Source organism: Sinocyclocheilus rhinocerous, unplaced genomic scaffold (genome assembly GCF_001515625.1).
Source record: "Sinocyclocheilus rhinocerous isolate Xijiao unplaced genomic scaffold, SAMN03320098_v1.1 scaffold225, whole genome shotgun sequence".
NCBI lineage: Eukaryota > Metazoa > Chordata > Actinopteri > Cypriniformes > Cyprinidae > Sinocyclocheilus > Sinocyclocheilus rhinocerous.
This window is the reverse complement of record NW_015630532.1, coordinates 2,025,168-2,042,855: the sequence shown is the minus strand read 5'-3', so window position 1 is coordinate 2,042,855 and position 17,688 is coordinate 2,025,168. Positions and strand designations below refer to the sequence as shown.

The 17,688-nt window shown below is 39.4% G+C and overlaps 1 protein-coding gene across 2 annotated transcripts in view; it reads left to right on the top strand.

Moving 5' to 3' along the window:
- The window catches only part of LOC107740457 (nuclear factor of activated T-cells, cytoplasmic 3-like), a 76,329-nt gene extending 61,222 nt beyond the window's left edge, over positions 1-15,107 (top strand). For both annotated transcript variants that reach the window (XM_016552907.1, XM_016552908.1), the window contains exons 9-10: positions 2,414-3,430; positions 13,993-15,107. In XM_016552907.1, coding sequence (XP_016408393.1) covers positions 2,414-3,430; positions 13,993-14,072 — 1,097 coding nt within the window. In that variant the 3' untranslated portion in view covers positions 14,073-15,107. The remainder of the gene's footprint in view (positions 1-2,413; positions 3,431-13,992) is intronic.
- The last annotated feature ends 2,581 nt before the right edge of the window (positions 15,108-17,688 follow it).

Sequence of the window (17,688 nt, the reverse complement as noted above, 5' to 3'; positions counted from 1 at the left end):
CTTTTATATTTATTCAGAGGGGGTGTACTCATTTATGCTGTGCACTGTGTATATATATATATATATATATATATATATATAATATTAAATTATTTTTTTTATAATTATTTAATATTAAATAATACTCTGTTAAAAATGAGCTCAGTATAAAATGTTTTTGTAAGTGATTGCATTTTACAGTAAAAATAAGCATCTGTAATCAATAATCTGGTCTTTATTAATAATTTAATATAAAATGCGCAAAAAATATATACATTAAATAATTTTGCATTTTGGAATTTGTGGTGACTGCAACTTAATGTCCACCTTACATCAAGAATTGTGTCTGAATCTGGCCTCACAGCAATCATGTGACTCAATTTCATGCAAAATAGTTTTCTTGCTAACTTGACATAACAGTAACAAGAATGGCACACATGTGGGTTTTCACAGCAGAGTCACCCGTTTGATCATGCCAGCGTTCCTCTGCACCGTGCACCAGTGTGGTTAGGGATGAGGTTGTTCCAGTAACAGTTGAGCACCTGGTAACCGCTCATGTAAAATACTTTAAAGAAAGAATCAGCATGATTTACATGTGGCTGGAGGCATGAAAATCTAGGGTTTTCAAGAACTAGACCCCTTCAGTGTCTTTGTCTTTCTGTTTTTCTCGCTCTCATTAAACGCTGTCATTCTTTTTCCATCTCCCATTGGCTTCATCTGTCTTAATAGTCATATTCTGCAGAATTGCTTTGCATTTTGGAAGATTTTCCCCTATGATAAGTCTGTTGAATGATGAGGTTGATGATTCACATGACTTTTATAATTTCTCACACATGTTGAGTTTACATACATTACATCAGTACGTTATTAGTTCTGCTTTTGAAATTGACATTGAACATCTGATGAAATAGACCAAAATGCAGGGTGTTGTAAAAGGCGACATCTAATTTTGGTTTATAGAGTTTCTAATAAAGTGTAATCGTGTGTGGTTCTCGTAGCAATAAGCCGGTTTGGTATTAATTTCCCAAAGTGAGTCAAACCGAAAAACAGCGTTGGCGTAATTAAATCACACGTGAGCAACTTTTTTTGGTGTCTGTATCTCCGAGTTGCATGCTAACCTGTGGAAGAGATTGAGAACAAAAAGAGAGGGAGAGTTAGAGAGCGAGATAGGCCCAGCCTCCCGCCCACCCTCTTCGCTCCACAAAGCACCCACTCAAATTAGGGTTTCCTGTTTTCCACACTAACCCGTTGGGCCTCAGCCAATCAGACGACTGCACAGGCAGCCAATATTCTGAACAGGCCACGCGACTGTGGTTGCCATGGCATCGGCCCGCTGAGAAAGTGGCATGGCAGGGGGAAGGGCTGAGGTGCTGTGCTGTTAGACTAGAGCCAGACACTTCATGTGTAATGAATAAGCCGTCTGATGCGATGAGCAGAGATCTTAATCCAAATTCAAAATTAAATACAGTGTGAAAGCTGTTGGGCCTGTGAGGAAGTAGTTTGTAATGAAACGAATTGAATGTATGAAGCTTCTTTGTTGGTCACAAATCCACCAGCTTTGGTCCAAAATGCATCTGGAAATGAATGCTATTAACTGTGTTTATCAACTGAAACTACACTTTTTTCAGATGCATTGTAGGTACACAGTGAGTAACACCAGACTCAAATGCATTCACACTTGCTCTTCATATCAGGAAACTGCAGTTTTATCACAGTAATGGCCTTGCAGCAGCGTATGGGCTGTGAACTGGATTTTGGTTCCCATTTGGAGCTATGCTGGAGGGCAGACAGCATTCTTCAGTTCCCAAATTCAGCACTGGTTTACATGGCACTCAAGCAGGCAACATATGCTCTCTTAGAGTCCACGGCAAGTAAAAATATCCCCCACTCATGCGGGCCAGGGAAATGGCAGATTGGGAAATGGGTTACTGAATACTGTGTTGCTATTACTCATTGTCTGCGCGTTTGGAGAGGAGAGGAGAGGAGAGTTTGGTGGAAATACCGATTCAATGAAATATGTGCAATTTTTGTATTGGCCATAAATCTTGAACATATGTTAGTCATATAATGTTGCTGTCAGTTTTATTGGAGATGGGAAATTGGACAGGAGTTCATTAGTGCTGTGAATCTATTAAACTTTAAAAGAAATTGCCAAATCAGTATGGTTAATCAGTTTGGTATGCTAATGTAATGGCATTATGAGATCTCAGCAACTCTCAATATGATATCAATAGAAGTATAAATAAAAATACATATTTTATTTATATTGCTGAAATATACCAAAGATGTGAAACAAGATAATTACTGTTCAGGCTAATTCAGTGACATTTTATAGCTAACGACGCATGAAATCTTAAGATTTTCATGTCAAGTTTTCTCTTCCTTCCTTTTTTCACCCATGTATTTCTCTCTCTTTTTCTCTCCACCCTTGCAGTACGGGTCAAGCAGGAACATAGGGATGATTTGGACTCCCCTGCCGTGCCGCCCATGTCCATGCCTCTGGTCCATGCTGCCAGTTTGGTCTGTGCTCAGCCGCTGTCCTCCCCAGAGCACTCCCACCCACCAGACGGCCTTCTGTCCAGCTCCCCACGTGGCCTGGCTGCAGGCCTGCACCCTCCCCAGGCCCCCTGCGCCCCAATGGGCTCCCCAACTCTTCCCCACCTGCCCCACCTTCAGGCTCAAGGGCTGAATGCACCTCCTGAATGCCAGATGCCCTTCCACCCAGGCCCTGCTGCCACTGCCAGGCCGTCTTACCCACCCATACAGCACAACATGCCCTTCAACGGCCAGCACAGTCTTCCTATGACTGCGGGCTCCCCACAGGCATACGAGCGAATACCCTTCCAGGCCGACCCGGCTGGGTGTCACTCCCTGGGTTTGGGGATGGTGTATGGACCGGCTTCTTCGACACCCACCTCTGGAGTGCCTCCGGGGCCTGGCTCTAGCCCTAGCCACACAGCCTGTACAGGTAGCAACCAGGTCATGGCCCACTCTGCCCCTCACCTTCACTCTCTAGGCTACCACTGCTCCGCTCCAGGGCAGGTCCCATCACCCACCCACACATTGGGACAGCCGGCCCCACAGCTCCAGCATCCCCTGGTTTACCATCCGGCCGGGCAGCGGTCCGCCTCCTGTCCCACACCCTCCAGTGCTCCTGTTCATATGGTGCCATCTCCCCACTCTGGGCCCTCGTCCCCCCAACTCCATTCCCTCCCTTACCACTCACCCACCTCCCCGTCTCCTACATCCAACAGCCCCCTGGGGCCCATGGGACTCTCTGGACAGCCTTCTCCCCAGGCTAGCAGCCCTGTCCTGGCTGGGTTGTCCCCTGCAGGTCCCTTGGTGCACCCGTTGACCCAACAGGGAGAGAGGCTGAACATCAAACAGGAGCCAGAGGATAGAGAGCCCACCTTCCGTACCATCGGCCTACAGGATATTACGCTTGATGATGGTGAGTCTTTGCACTTTGTTAAACAAGGTTTTTTTTTTTTTTTTTCTTATGACACTTGAGAGTGACCACTGCAACTTGCAGTTCAGTGTATGGAAAAAAATTAAATCTTGAGAAATTGTCCCTCAACAGGACAAAGCAATATTGATACAATTCACCTTTACATTAAAGGTATTTAAAGCTTCTGGAACTTGTTACTAAAACTTTATTTTAATATAATATACTAACATCTTAGCATGTAATATAGCATTGACTTTTGACTGGGGGTTGCATTTGCTTTAGCTATGATGACCAAACCTACATTGCATGAGTCCTTGGTTTTTCCCCTGGTTATGTACTACTCACTGAAATAATTACCTCTTTATTCACTTTATTCATATATGGTCATTTATGGAAATTAGAGTAATTTAATCAGTCTACTAGTGTGTGAATAATACATTAAGGGATGAATAAATACATATTTATGTATTATGTATTATGTGAATGTGTTCAGTACTAACTTAATCATTAGAGGAACTAGGAGAGCAAGAACATTAGAATGTATTAAATAAACAAGCAAATGCTTCATTTACTAAAATGGATTTGCATGCACAAGTTGCCTGGGGCATTACAGTGTTTAGCAGTTCCCAGATCTTAAGAGTGTCGTGACACAGGGCGAATTCATTACACCGGTAATCCTTCTTAGCAGAACTATGAGACCTAATGTCAGTAGTGTGGGGGAGGGAAGCAGAGAGACTGTGTTTGGCATTGCATTGCATTGCATTACTGTACCTTATTCCTCTAACTGTTTTTGCATTATGTAATACGCATACTGTGCATAGTATAGCATAATTAGCATAGAATACTCAAATGAACTACTGAATTTGATAGTGTACTGCAAGAATACTTTACTGTATATAGAGCATGCTTCCATAATGCGGTGAGCTCAGTATAACCTTCTATTTTCAGTGTGATGAATGAAGCAGATGTCACATAAACTGCTATTTTAATATACACTACCATGTCAAGAAGCCACTTCTGCTCACCAAGGCTGCATTTATTTGATCAAAATACAGCAAAATATTAATATTTTAAATTAAAAGTTTAATATGCTAATTTGGTGTTTAAGAAACCTTTCTTGAAAACTGTTGTGGATTTTCGAAGAATAGAAAACTCAAAAGAACAGAATTTATTTGAAACTGTAATCTTTTCCAGCATTATGTCTTTAATATCAATTTTGATCAATTTAATTCATCCTTGCTGAATAAAAGTATTAATTACTTTAAATCTTACTGACCACAAATTTTTCAATGGTGTATGTAGCCATTTTTATTTTTGTGAAGTTCTCGCCAGTCAAAGAATTACATGCATGTAATGAGGTCATGTGGCAGCATGAACCATACAGTAGCATACTACTAGTTAACATTATTTTTGTCTTTAAAAATATACAGTATTCAGTGTGCACTGTGCAGCATACAGTAAGCACTACACTAGTTATTCTATTCCGAGCATAGCCAGAGCGGGAGAGCTTTTTTCTCAACTTCTGTTTATGTGGATATTTTTTGCTGATGGTGTGTTTATGTGAGAAGTTCAGACAACAGACCACAATGGATTCCTTATTCGCAACTCAGCTATTTATTATTGAAAATTCTAATATTTTGTGGGCTGTATTTTGTGCACTTTGAACCTGGTGCATCTATCATAGTAGATTATTTTTTTTCGTGGATGACTGATGAAAGAGTTCAGGCTAATGCTGTAGTTCATCAGCACAGATTTCAGCAATGTCGTCATGTTTTTAAGATACGGATCCTGGACTAGAATGTGATCACGGGGAGTCACTTCTGCTTTCTGCAGTTCTTCAGTTACATATTCAAATGTGCAGTCAGACAGAGTTAATGAACAGCTTGAGTCACTCAAATTAGAAAAGTGCCTGTGTGTGTGTGTAGTGAAGTGTCCATGCAGAATTTGTCTGAGTAATTAAAAATGCCCGCACTATATGTAGTGTACACACACACACACACAAAATTCTCACTCTTGGCCAGCTGCATACTAATTCACAGATGTGCACAAGCTAATTCACCATTTCAGATCACACACTAACACAAGATGGTTACACGCATACGTGCTCAATATTTCAGAGTAGGCATGCTCAGCCACACTAAGTATTCACTGCCTACATGTTGCTCACATATAGCATTAGACGTCCTCATGAATTCAGTGTGTGAGATGGGATGGAGTTGAGCCTTTTTAAAAGTGAAGTTTTGAACTGATTTCACCAGGGACTGTATCCTCCCTAAAGCACACACTATAAATAGGGTCTGTGTCATTCTGACTGAAGTTCTTGAGCACTGTGAGTTGTTAAGGAGGTCAGAAATGAACTCCAAATAGAACAGAACACAGCTCCAGTCACTGACACAAACCTCCTTTCACGTCAACATACAGCTATCACTACTAGTAAAATGTACGGCATGTTGCTAAAGCATTGCGATAGGCCTATTTAATGAATAAATAGAAAATGTATAAACACCATTTGGAAAAATACACTTATGTATTTATACAAAATGATTTACTATATTGCATATAATATTATGTATTAATATTATTATTGTTTATTGCATTTGAATGAATACTCTGTCTATCACTACTATATGTTACTAAAGCATTACGATTTATTACTTTAAAGCATTATTGAATTTATTGAAACCATATAAAAACTATTTAGAAAAATCCAAATAAAATTGAAAAAAAAAAAATCAAATGTCACAATAGTCATTTATATATATATATATATATATATAAAACATTGTTTTTTTCATTCATGCATGGATTGTGATTGTTTACAGTATTCCATATAGTAATATAAATCTGTATCTTATTATTATGCTTATTGTTTATTGCATTTAAATATAAACTTGCTCATTTTTTCTTGCTCTCTTTTCTCTCGCATCTGTTCATAAAAGAGCAATGAATCACTCGTCATGGTTAACTGTAAGAGCTCTGCAGCTGGCTGAGAGTTTCACTAGATTTAAATGTAAGTTGATGTATCAGTCAGACTCTGCAGTTCTTAATCACACTTTCCTGGCACTTTTATGGCCCCAGATACTTCAGTTCCATTTGATGAATCACTTCTCAGCAGAATTCAGTGGTTGTCAGTGGCAGTGCATTCTGGGAGTTGTGTGATTCTGTGTGAATGCAGATGATCGTTTAGCGTAAAACCCGGTGCTTGTTTACAAATCGCACTGGCTTTCATTTCCAAAGCCGTTTTGATTCTGGTTAAACTGGTTTTAATACTGCTGACTAGCAGTTTGCAGTAGGCGGGAATCCCACTTGATATTCCGGTCCTATTATTCCAGGTCTGCGTTAAGCTGGTGCTGCCACTGGGTGGATTAAAGTTTATTTATATAGAAAGCTAATATTTAAGGGCTGGAAGTGTTTTGGGTTTTTCATGGACAAATAAGAATCGTCCGTACGGCGGTGTGTGTTTGTGTGTGTGAACAGATGGCACAGGTGATGTCAAAGACTCTTTGCAGGTGGTGCTGGGGAGGGGCTACAGACAGACTGACAGATGGAAGACTAAAAAACAGGCAATTGACACAAGCGCACACAATCTCAAACAGAAAGGTCAAAGAAGAACTAGAACGTAGGAGATGAAAACCAAATGTTAAAAGACTATTGTCATTTGAGTAATCTACTTGTACCATTGCATTTATCTCTCAACATGATATCCGTGATTAAGTGTAGACTGCTTATGAGCTGAGTGAGCCGTATGCGTGTGTGTTGTGTGTGTTAGATGAGCATAAGGAGTTTGGGTGCCATATTTTCCTGATGAGTTTGGACTGGTTCCCTCGTGCTGAACAGAAGGAGCAGTGTGTGTCAGTACTTACAGGAGACGTGGTCTCTTTTCTCTTGTCTCATCTCTTCTTTCCACTCTTTTTCATGTCAGTTGTGTTTAATTAATGTCCTCCCAGAGGTCTGTGTTTGAGATGTGTACGCAGGCGTGTGCTTGTGCTCCTTTGTTCTCGTGGATGTCTGTGTGCAGCTGCCACCCCGGCGTGAGTGCACTGATCTGGATTAATAACGGCGTGGTGCAAAGATCCTTGGGAATTAATGTGACAAGGGTTCACCCTCTGACCAGGAAACTCCAGCTCAGACTTGTGTGTTCTCTGCCATGGCATTTTCACCTTGTTATGTGTATAATTTGGGTGCTGGGACAAATCTCTGTTCTGTTTGTTTTATTTTTTTGTATTTTTTTTTTTGTATTTATTTATTTATTTTTAGTTACTCTTCAGAGCACTAATTCCAAGTATGGGTCACCATACTTGGCCACATGTCACGTCACTTAATCACTTAAATAATAGGCAAAGCCTGCTGTCTTCGGGTCTTGTATCCCTGTCGTACTGTACACACACACTCTTTATGTCCTAGAGCTTATATCTTGTGTCACTCTGTTTCTATCAAGGGATGAGAGTTGGTTTTAACGTTTGGAATTCACCAAAGTAACAATCGCATTTGTCAATGATATAATAGTCTGATTTCTGTACAACTCCTTATATAATGTTCTGCCTTCATCCGTCTGTTTGTGTCCGTTTCCCTCTTTCCGTTTGTGGGTACGGAAACTTCAACGTGTAGCATATTCCAGGTCTGTAGTCTTTAGCCAGTGGTAAATGACTGTGTCAAATTAATAACACAACTTCTCTCATCTCTGAGGGAAAAAGAGAGCTTGGAAGGGAAAAAACACAGCCCTGGGCCCAAAGCTGCCTGCTCATTAAACACAATCAGAGAACTCTTCTGAAAGCAGTGGAAACCTGGTTTTGTGTCATCTTTCCGTTCAATTACAGTGTCAGGAACGTAATTTTGAGGTCTTGGTGCAGGCAGGCAGCAGCGTTGTGGTCGGTCCAGTTTGCATTGCTGTGGTGTTTGGCGGCAGAGACGTGGCGTGGTGCAAAGATCCTTGGGAATTAATGTGACAAGGGTTCACTCTCTGACCAGGAAACTCCAGCTCAGATTTGTTTGTTCTCTGCCATGGCATTTTCACCTTGTTATGTGTATAATTTGGGTGCTGGGACAAATCTCTGTTCTCTTTGTTTTATTTTTTTGTATTTTTTTTTGTATTTATTTATTTATTTTTAGTTACTCTTCTTAAGTTTTTCCTATGTTATTTATTTATTTATTTATCAAAACTGTTTGGTTAACTTACCAAAATTCTTCAAAATATATTTTTGTTCCACTAAAGAAAAAAGAGGTAAAGAGAGTAAATGGTGACAGCATTTTCATTTTGGGATGAACTATCCCTTTAAGATTAAGTTCAGTATTATTGTTTGCTCTTTTTTTGATAAATTGCTTGTGTCTCTCCTTATTTGTAAGTCGATTTGTATAGAAGTGTCTGCTAAATGGTTAAATGTCCTGAATAATTCTGTTTTAAATGGCATAATTAGAATTTTGCATATATGTGACCCTGGACCACAAAACCAGTCTTAAGGGTAAATTTTTTGAAATTGAGATTTATAAGCTTTGTGTGGTTTGTTAGGATAGGACAATATTTGGCCGAGATACAACTATTTGAAAATCTGTAATCTGAGGGTGCAAAAAAATCAAAATACTGAGAAAATCGCCTTTAAAGTTGTCCAAATGAAGTTCTTAGCAATGCATATTACTACAACATGTGGCTGTGTATGCTCTTTGTGGTTTGATCTTGTCATTTTTGCTGTAAAAATGTGCTTCTCCCTAACTTTCGCTAAGAACGTTTTGTTTTAATCACCTGGGGTAATCTACTGTTTTCTTTTTCACTCACTTGATGAGCTCCTTCTACATATATATTTATTTGTTTTCCATAATTGAAAAAATGTTTCTACGGGTCAGACGTGCATTAGAACAATCAAGTTTTTTACGGCACCTGCATTGCTGTTTTGCCCCATGGCTACGCTGTGCTGATCGTTAAAGCCAATGACTAAACATGTTAAAGAGTTTGCTGAGGCCTCCGGTCAAAGAAAATGGGGATGAATCACATACCGACTCTTTAAATGGGGAATCCACAATATGATTCACAGATCAAACTGACTGCTCCCTTGTGCTTTCTCAGCCACTTTTTGTGTCTTGTTCTTTTTTGCACTCTCTTTTTTAGAGTTGTTTTAAAAAGTAAGATTTGCAGTGTAGTTTTCTGTATACCGCTGCCAAGGTCAAACTAGGTTGAGGGGAACACAAATGAAAAAGTGAACAAAGAGATCACCGTCTCGTCGTTGCCCATGTCCTAAACACGCACTAGATTTCACATTTCACGCTCTGTAGTTTTGAAGTTACAGATCAGATCATTTAAACATCTGACATGTTTTTTTTTTCCCTAAAAGGAAACGGGTGTTTGCTATCAGTTGCTCTGGCTGATGAGGTCAGTCTTACCTAGTATAATACTTTCCATCATAACACAACACATTCGCTGCTTTCAAAATAGAAAAGAATATATATATATATATATATATATATCATCAGGATCTCACCTACAATGGAATCATGTTTCATAAAAAAATTGGCATAATTTTTAACTCCTGCAATTTTGTTCATTTCTAAATGCAGTTTAAAATGTTGGTTTACATGATTTTATTTTTTAGTAATACAATTGAAATGGACATCTAAGTTATACACTGTTTACACCATAAAACTATCCCAGAATTTAGCTTAAATTAAGCTGTCACTTAGTAAGGCTAGCTAGTGTGGAACCAAATGTTGGTCATAAATGTATAAAAATATTTCCCGCAAGTTAAAAGAAAAAATATCTGACCCAGTAAGCAGTTATGACAGCCCTTCTCAACTGATGCCTCCGTTAACGGTCAGCCAGTGCAGTGGCTAGTCCAGTGATTCACAGTCTCGGGGCAGCACCGTCAAACAATATCATTTACCCCAGCTCAATGTTTTGCTGTCGGTGAGCTCTCAGCCTCAGACCCTGTATATTATATGTTAATAAGGGATGGCCCCTTCCACTCATCCAAAGAGGATCCCCTATTTAAAGACTCTACGCTGAGACTCTCAAGCGTTATGCGAAAGAGATCGAGATGAATCATGCTTTCTTACATGTGGGGAAAGATGATGTTGAAACCTCTCAAGTCAGTTGCTGCTATATTGTGATATATTGCACAGTAACTTCCCGTATTTAACTGAGTCAGATGCATCGCTAATATCGACAGCTCCCGTTCAGACACTCACTCCCTTAATGTATTGTTGAGATTCGTGCTTTGTGATTTGTACAGTTAGCGACTGTAATAGGAACAGAACCGCTTCTGGGTTTTATGCACTCTGAACCCAGAGTTTTGGCTGTCCTGAGGTGACTTGCTTTCAAACTGGTCCAAACGTTGAACAGCATTGAAACTGCAGCATGCATGTGTGCGTTTGTAGGAATGTGAGAAACTACATTGTGCTTTTGTGTCACGCAAAAAATGGAAAAAGTGAGAAAAGAAAGCTTTTGATCCAGGAGGAGACAGGAAAATAAAAATTTTAAAATAAGTAAGTCCTCTTCAAAGCAGAGTAAATACAGTGGCAGACGACATATTAGTCTTTTCAAAAAATCGGCAACCTTAAAAATCTGCCAATACCACAGGCACACCACAGACGCTGATTAAATAGCTGTCTGTATTTATTGACTGACTGTGCTGTGCTAAAAATACTGGCATACTTTTTTTTTATTTGCTGTTTGCTTGTTTTTGTCTTTAGCAGATGTTTAAGTGTGCATTTTAATGCTCCATGCCAGTAGCTGAAATAAACCATTTTTGCTTTTAGCCTTTTTTTACTTAATTTATTCTTATTATATTTTATTTCTTTGAGTTCAAACACATTTCTGCAAAAGTTTTTTTTAACGTTTGTTCACTGGAGCTTTGAATTTTGTACTTCAAAACAAATAACTAGAGTGTGTGTGTGTGTGTATATGTGTGTGTGTGTGTGTGTATGTATGTATGTATGTTTTCATTCATTTATTCTGTCTTACAACATCAGTAAAGTTCATCCCATCTTAAAAACCTTTGACAGTTGCAAATTGTGATATAAAGTGCTGCCATTGACATTTACTCTGTATGTTTTGTAAGTTATATCAGTTTTCTACAATGTGTGTGAGGTTGTGCAGTGCAGGTTTGTGCAGAGAGTGTGTGTGTAAGATTGTTAGATTGTTTGTGCGGCGTGAGAGGCAGACAGCGCGCTGAGTGGGTTTTAAAGCAGAACTCACAATCAGCCCAGAGCAGGTCTGCATGTGTGAAGTGTGTTCATGCAAGAGGAAGAGCCGCCTACGCCAACAGGATGATCTGTGACAGCGGCTGGGCATTTGAAACATAACACACACACACTCAAACATGCAACTTTTGCACACAAAACCATCACAAATAATAACATCAACCACATAAGAAATGTACCAAAACAACTCTAAACTTTGAACGCATAAAATAACAATCGACACGTATACTGTGGCTAACACAAAATGTAAACAAAGCAAGAAAAAACAAAACCCTAATAAACATAAATAATAGTTTAAAAGACACTGTGCACAAAGAATCAAAAGATATAATCTACATTAAACAAGTAACTACAAAAACGTATGCAATTATGAAATGCTTAATCTGGATGATTCTAACAAAGCAGTACTATAGTTAGTTCTTGTGAGATTTAGATTTTTTTAAACACCAAAGAGCCATGTTTAAAGCATCACAAACATCAGTAGCGTTGACTTGTGACTCGAGCATTGCATTGCTTTAAATATTCACCCTACTGAGTGACTATTGTAGGTGATGCTCGTTATTTTGAATTACAGAGCGGATCAGCACAGTCCTTTATATGGTCTTCTGCCAGTTTTTTTTTGTAACACTCTCTGCCATATTTCACATTTAAACAACTATTCTTTCATTTACCTTTAATGCTATTTTTAGCACTGAGTCCAGCTCTCTGGCTTTTGATGTCTTGTTAACAAATGACTGTATATGCTATTATATATGTCTACTGATGCTGGTTTAAAAAAAAGAAAAAAGAAAGAAGCTTAGCTGTAATCCTGTGTAAGGACATATTTGTTCACTTTGACTGAGCTCCCTTTTTTTTTAGTTCTGTTGGAAAATATGGTCCATCCCAGTCAGTCATGGGTTGTCTGGATGAGGAATGCAGGGATTATTAACTCGCTTGCAGAGGCAGGTACCTGTATGAAAAATACCTGAGGCCCCCTCCAACCGTCAAACCTGTTTATCTGCTTATCCGCTTTTCCCTAAGATTTGTCATCGCCTTTTATAGATGTGGTTTTTTACTCCGATGACAAGCTTGGAAGTCTGGTGATTTAATGTTATGGTGAGTGTGTGTCAAGACCCACCATCTCTCCCAAGGAACAATATTTTCTTCCAAAAAGCGAGGATCCGTCTTTGCCCTAGTTCTCCCGCTCTGTTGCTCTTTTTTAACAGGATGAACTTTTTAGCATGGTTGTCGTTGGCTGATTTTGTCATGGCAGGCACTTGCTGTAGTGTTGAGAACATCCACTGTCTAATAGAGCATGTGGAGAAACAGTCACATTTTCACAGCATTAATCAGAACCCTGCTGGGACGACATGTTAAAAAGGTTTGGGTGCTTGCTTAACATCAGTCTCCCGGCCTGCTAAAGTAATTACCACACTTGCTCCGTTGCCTTCTGGGATATAGAACATGTGTTTTAACAATGGATCAATTTTATACAGGCCTTTCATAGTGCGCTAAAAGCCCAAGCCAGCAGGCTAAAGGAAATGTAGTCAAAGGCCATTAAACTCATAATGAACTGATGCAACTGGCTGCACCAAAGCCTCGTTGTTAAAGAAGCAGAGGATGTTTTTAATAGCCTGTGTGTTGTGGTCATCTTGGTAAGACTGCTGCTGTCAGAATTTACATCCTCATGCTCACAGACGCACAATCGTGCACGTGTTTTTCCTAAGTAGTCACATACCAAAGTTATTTTTTCAATTTTGCATCCCCTTCAATTGGTCTTTTATTTCCATCAGCCCTTGAAGAGGATGTCTGAACTCGACTTTACACAGCTCAACACTGCCCTTCACTGGTTAGATACAGGAACTGATTTTTAAAATGCTCAATATGAACATTCACACTAATGTTTGGGGTCAGCAATCATTTTTAAAAATATATTAATACTTTGATTCAGCAAGGACACATTAAATTGATCAAAAGTGACAGTAAAGATATTTGTACTATTACAAAAGATTTCAAATAAATGGTGTTCTTCTGAACTTTCTATTCATCAAAGCGTCCTGGGAAAAAAAATGTTCCACAAAACTGAAGACTGTAGTCATGGCTGCTTAGAATTCAGCTTTGCCATAACAGGAATAAATTACAATTTAAAATCTATTAAAATATAATTTTTTACAGTATTATTACACTTTTTTTTTTTTACAATATTATTTTTATTTTGCAATATTACTGATTTTATGATATTTTTAATCAAATAAATGCAGCCTTAGTCGGCATGAGAGACTTCTTTCAAAAAACATTCAAAAATCTCACCAACCAAAGCCTTTTGAACAGTATACCAGTCCTTGAAAAAATATCTGCTCCTAAATAATCTAAATAATGCCTCTTTTTGTGTGTTTCAGTGAATGAGATCATAGGCAGAGACATGTCTCAGGCCCCAGAGGCTCATGGGGGCTCGCCAGCTGCACACAGTCAGTCCTAGCCCACACCAAGCCACGTCAGACTCTCAGACAATCTCCACTCGACTCCAGAGCCGGGCAACGAGATTCCAGCCAAAGCCAGCGTCTGCCCCGATAGTCCAAAAACAACCCTTCCTAGCGTGGATCCAGAAGCAATTTGAGCGACCATTATTCCTTCTTCTAGATTCACAAACACGGCTGTGTTATACTGTACGCATGCACACAAAATCAGGTGTACTGTACATATACACGAACACAGACGTGGTTGAGTGGCAGTAAACTTGGATTTGTGTTGTTCTCCTGGAAATAAAACCAATAATTCAGGGCTCTCTGACAGCATGATGTATTATTATTTGTAGCTCGCAGATTCACCCCTCAGATTGGCTAGCTATGCAGTCGAGCACCCTCATCCCTGACCGGAATATGCAGTACACAGCAGCGATTCTACAGTCACTTTAGTGGGATAGCCGAGGGGTGCTCCAAGCGTGATGCATGCCCACGTCACGCCTTCTTACCAGCGAAAACGCCGCCTTTTTCAGTACACATTCTCCCAGTGCTGCCCCCTAGTGGACGGGCCCTCGGGTCCGTAGTAACAATATGCAACATTCCACATGTCTAGTGACCTTTCTGAGCTGTAGATAATCTGTGTAATGATTGGCCCATTTCCTCTTCAGGTTGAACAAATGCCTTATGTAGTAGCTGTGATTGTGAACAGGCTTTCTGCTGAGAATTTATATTAGTTTTTCTTTTCCGTTTTTTTTTTTTGATGAGGAGGAGGAAGAGGAGGACACGGTTGAATCCAGTGTGTGTATTTTATACTTAGAAAGTAGCTGAGCTTCATCTTTTGTTCTGGAGTGCTTTGAACTGTGTTGGTTCAATGTTACTTGGACAGTGCTGTGCTTTAAAAGTCAAGTGATTTGTTTGCAGACTCTAAAGATTACATGCGTGTTTTGTATAGTTGCATGGGAAGATGAACTCATGACCGTAGACCAAAAGGTCTGGAGATAATAAAGCTCATATATATATATATTAGTGCTGGGCAACAAATACACTTTTTAATCGAGATTAATCGCATTGTTATGCACAAAATTAAATAATGCATTCAAAAGTAGTGTATTGTGCACTTTTTTAATTTAAAAGTACTGCTATATGAACAAAAGTGCAATAACATTTGGTTTGCAAACTCTAAACAAATTAGGTGCTTTTTTTTTACAGCAGTATTCCTTTTACATAGTAGCAGTTAAAATATTTCTTGTAAATCTCAACTTATAACATTAATGTAATCAAATTAAATATAAAACAAGCTATATGCCACTGCCAGGGCATTAACCCTAAACCTTTTATAGAAAATATTTTATAGTTTTACAAGTTATGCTCAGAGCCAGATCCAGAGCCTCGATCATAACATTATAACAGGCACCTTCCGGACCTGCACTATCGCGGGACCCAAGTGCGAGTGCGGGCGGGTAGAGGCTCGTGTGTGCGGGATGCGGGAGAATAACGGTGTGCTTACACTAAGCAATCTTAACCGTGCCCGAGCGCGTTTGACCACCAAAGCACGGTTCGTTTGACTAGTGTGATCGCTCCGTGCGTTCGTCTAGCCTGCCCTGGCTCGGTTGGAAGAGGTGGTTCAGTTATATATAGATCAGTGAGAGTGAGCTGAGCGCAGAACTTCTGATACGTGCTGCATGATTGCGTGAACATTTCTGAGCAACACCAGTTATAGATCTGTAAAGCAATATATTGTGAGAGGGCCGTCTGTTACCGCGTACCAAATGACTCAAAATAATAAACCACAAAGTTAACAAAACGATGCACTCTACTGTGCTGAGCCAGAGCGCTTCTCTGCTGTCTTCACCTGCTATTGGAAACTTCCTATTTCCCACTTATGAAGTCGTGATTAGGAGCACGTTGCATTCTTTTCTGTTAAAAATAACAGTGAACAGTGGTTTGTGAATGTTGATGCTTAGCCTAAATAATTGTATCGGGAGCGTTAATGTGAGCGCTGCTGCAGTCTTAGGCCCTCCTCAAATGCTCTCATTGGTTGAGACGCGTGATGACACCCATCCCAAGCCAGTACTGATCAACATCCCACCCCGCTCCGCTCAGTCGCTCTAACCGCCCAAGCAAGCGCTCCGTTAATATTCCGCTCACGCTCACCGTAAACCAATTCCCGCTCAGATCCCGCTCCGTTCTGTAAAGAACAAATTTGCGTGCATTATATTAGATTATAAATTACTGCTGCCTATATCTAGCCTACATTCTGTAGGACTACCTATTGTTTCGGGTCAGTTTTTTTTTAAAGAATATTTTAATAGGCCTAAGTGGTGTAGGCTAATATCTTCTGTACTCTGTAGTTCTGTATTTAGGCCTATATACAGCTGTGTGTTAGCTTAGGTCTACAGTTTAACTGAGATTATTTAATAACTACGGAGCTCCGAATATAATTCGAATTAACAATTCGTTTCTACGACGTCAGCAGGTTTTATTATTTTTTAAATTAATTTATTATTATTTATTAAGTTTAAGCAATAATGATTTTAATAAGTAATTACGAAATATAATAATTCGTTCCACGATTTAGGCCTACTATAGGGAATGAACGAATTAACGAACGAATGAATTCGTGGCAGCTAAGCCTAAACAAGAGAATGAATACTTAATTCGTGGCCATAATTTAGACTAAACGAAAAAAATAATTCTTAATTCGTGGCCATAATGTAGTCCTAGCATAAAAGAGAACTAGCCTATTCTAAATTCGTGGCTGTGATTTTGTCTGCATGTCATGATCGGGGCTCCGTACAACCGAATATAACCTTAGCCTACCTGTTTATTCATTTATTATGGTATGTAACTAGCTCACCTTTTGCTGCACCATGTTTGCATACATCTTCGTGTATACGTATTGTAATCAATATGAATCTGTACTAACTTTAACAGTCTCCCCGCACTCCCTCTCAGTTTCTTCTCCCTGCTCATTCTTAACTTAGATTTTTTTACTTTACATTTATGTATAAGGCTTGCAACTTCGTTGAAACAATATCTGGACTCCATAACTGCTCTACTATTCTCGATCTCTACAGATTCTCGATCTCGAACAAGCAAATCACCAAATGGCATTCTGGGTTGAGCGAGCGGCGCTGAGCGTATTGAGCGAGCGGAGCGGAATCTTCAGAAAGGCGCTCTGCGCTCTTAAGGAAATATTACCACTCCGCTCCCCGCTCCGCTCACATGCTCTGCCAGTGAGCAACGGACTTTCATAATAATAAAAAAAAAAAACTGCGTTAATGCGCCATAAAATAATTGTCGGCGTTAATCAATTAAGGCGTTAACGCGATAATAACACGTTAACTTGCCCAGCCCTAATAATATATATATATATATATGGGCTTCATGTGCATTGAACTCAGACATACGACGTTGACTATGCTGAAACTCACTTTGTGCCTTTGATTAGAGAAACAATTATGCATAAACAATTGCATTAGACAATTAAATAAATAAAACATTGCAGGGTTGATGTCGGGGAAACCATACTAAATTGGTTGGGTTTTTTTCTTTTTTTTGCCCAAAAAAGGTTGCAACCTGACAATCAACATGTAGACTATCTGTTACTATAGAGTGACTTGAAAGCCACTC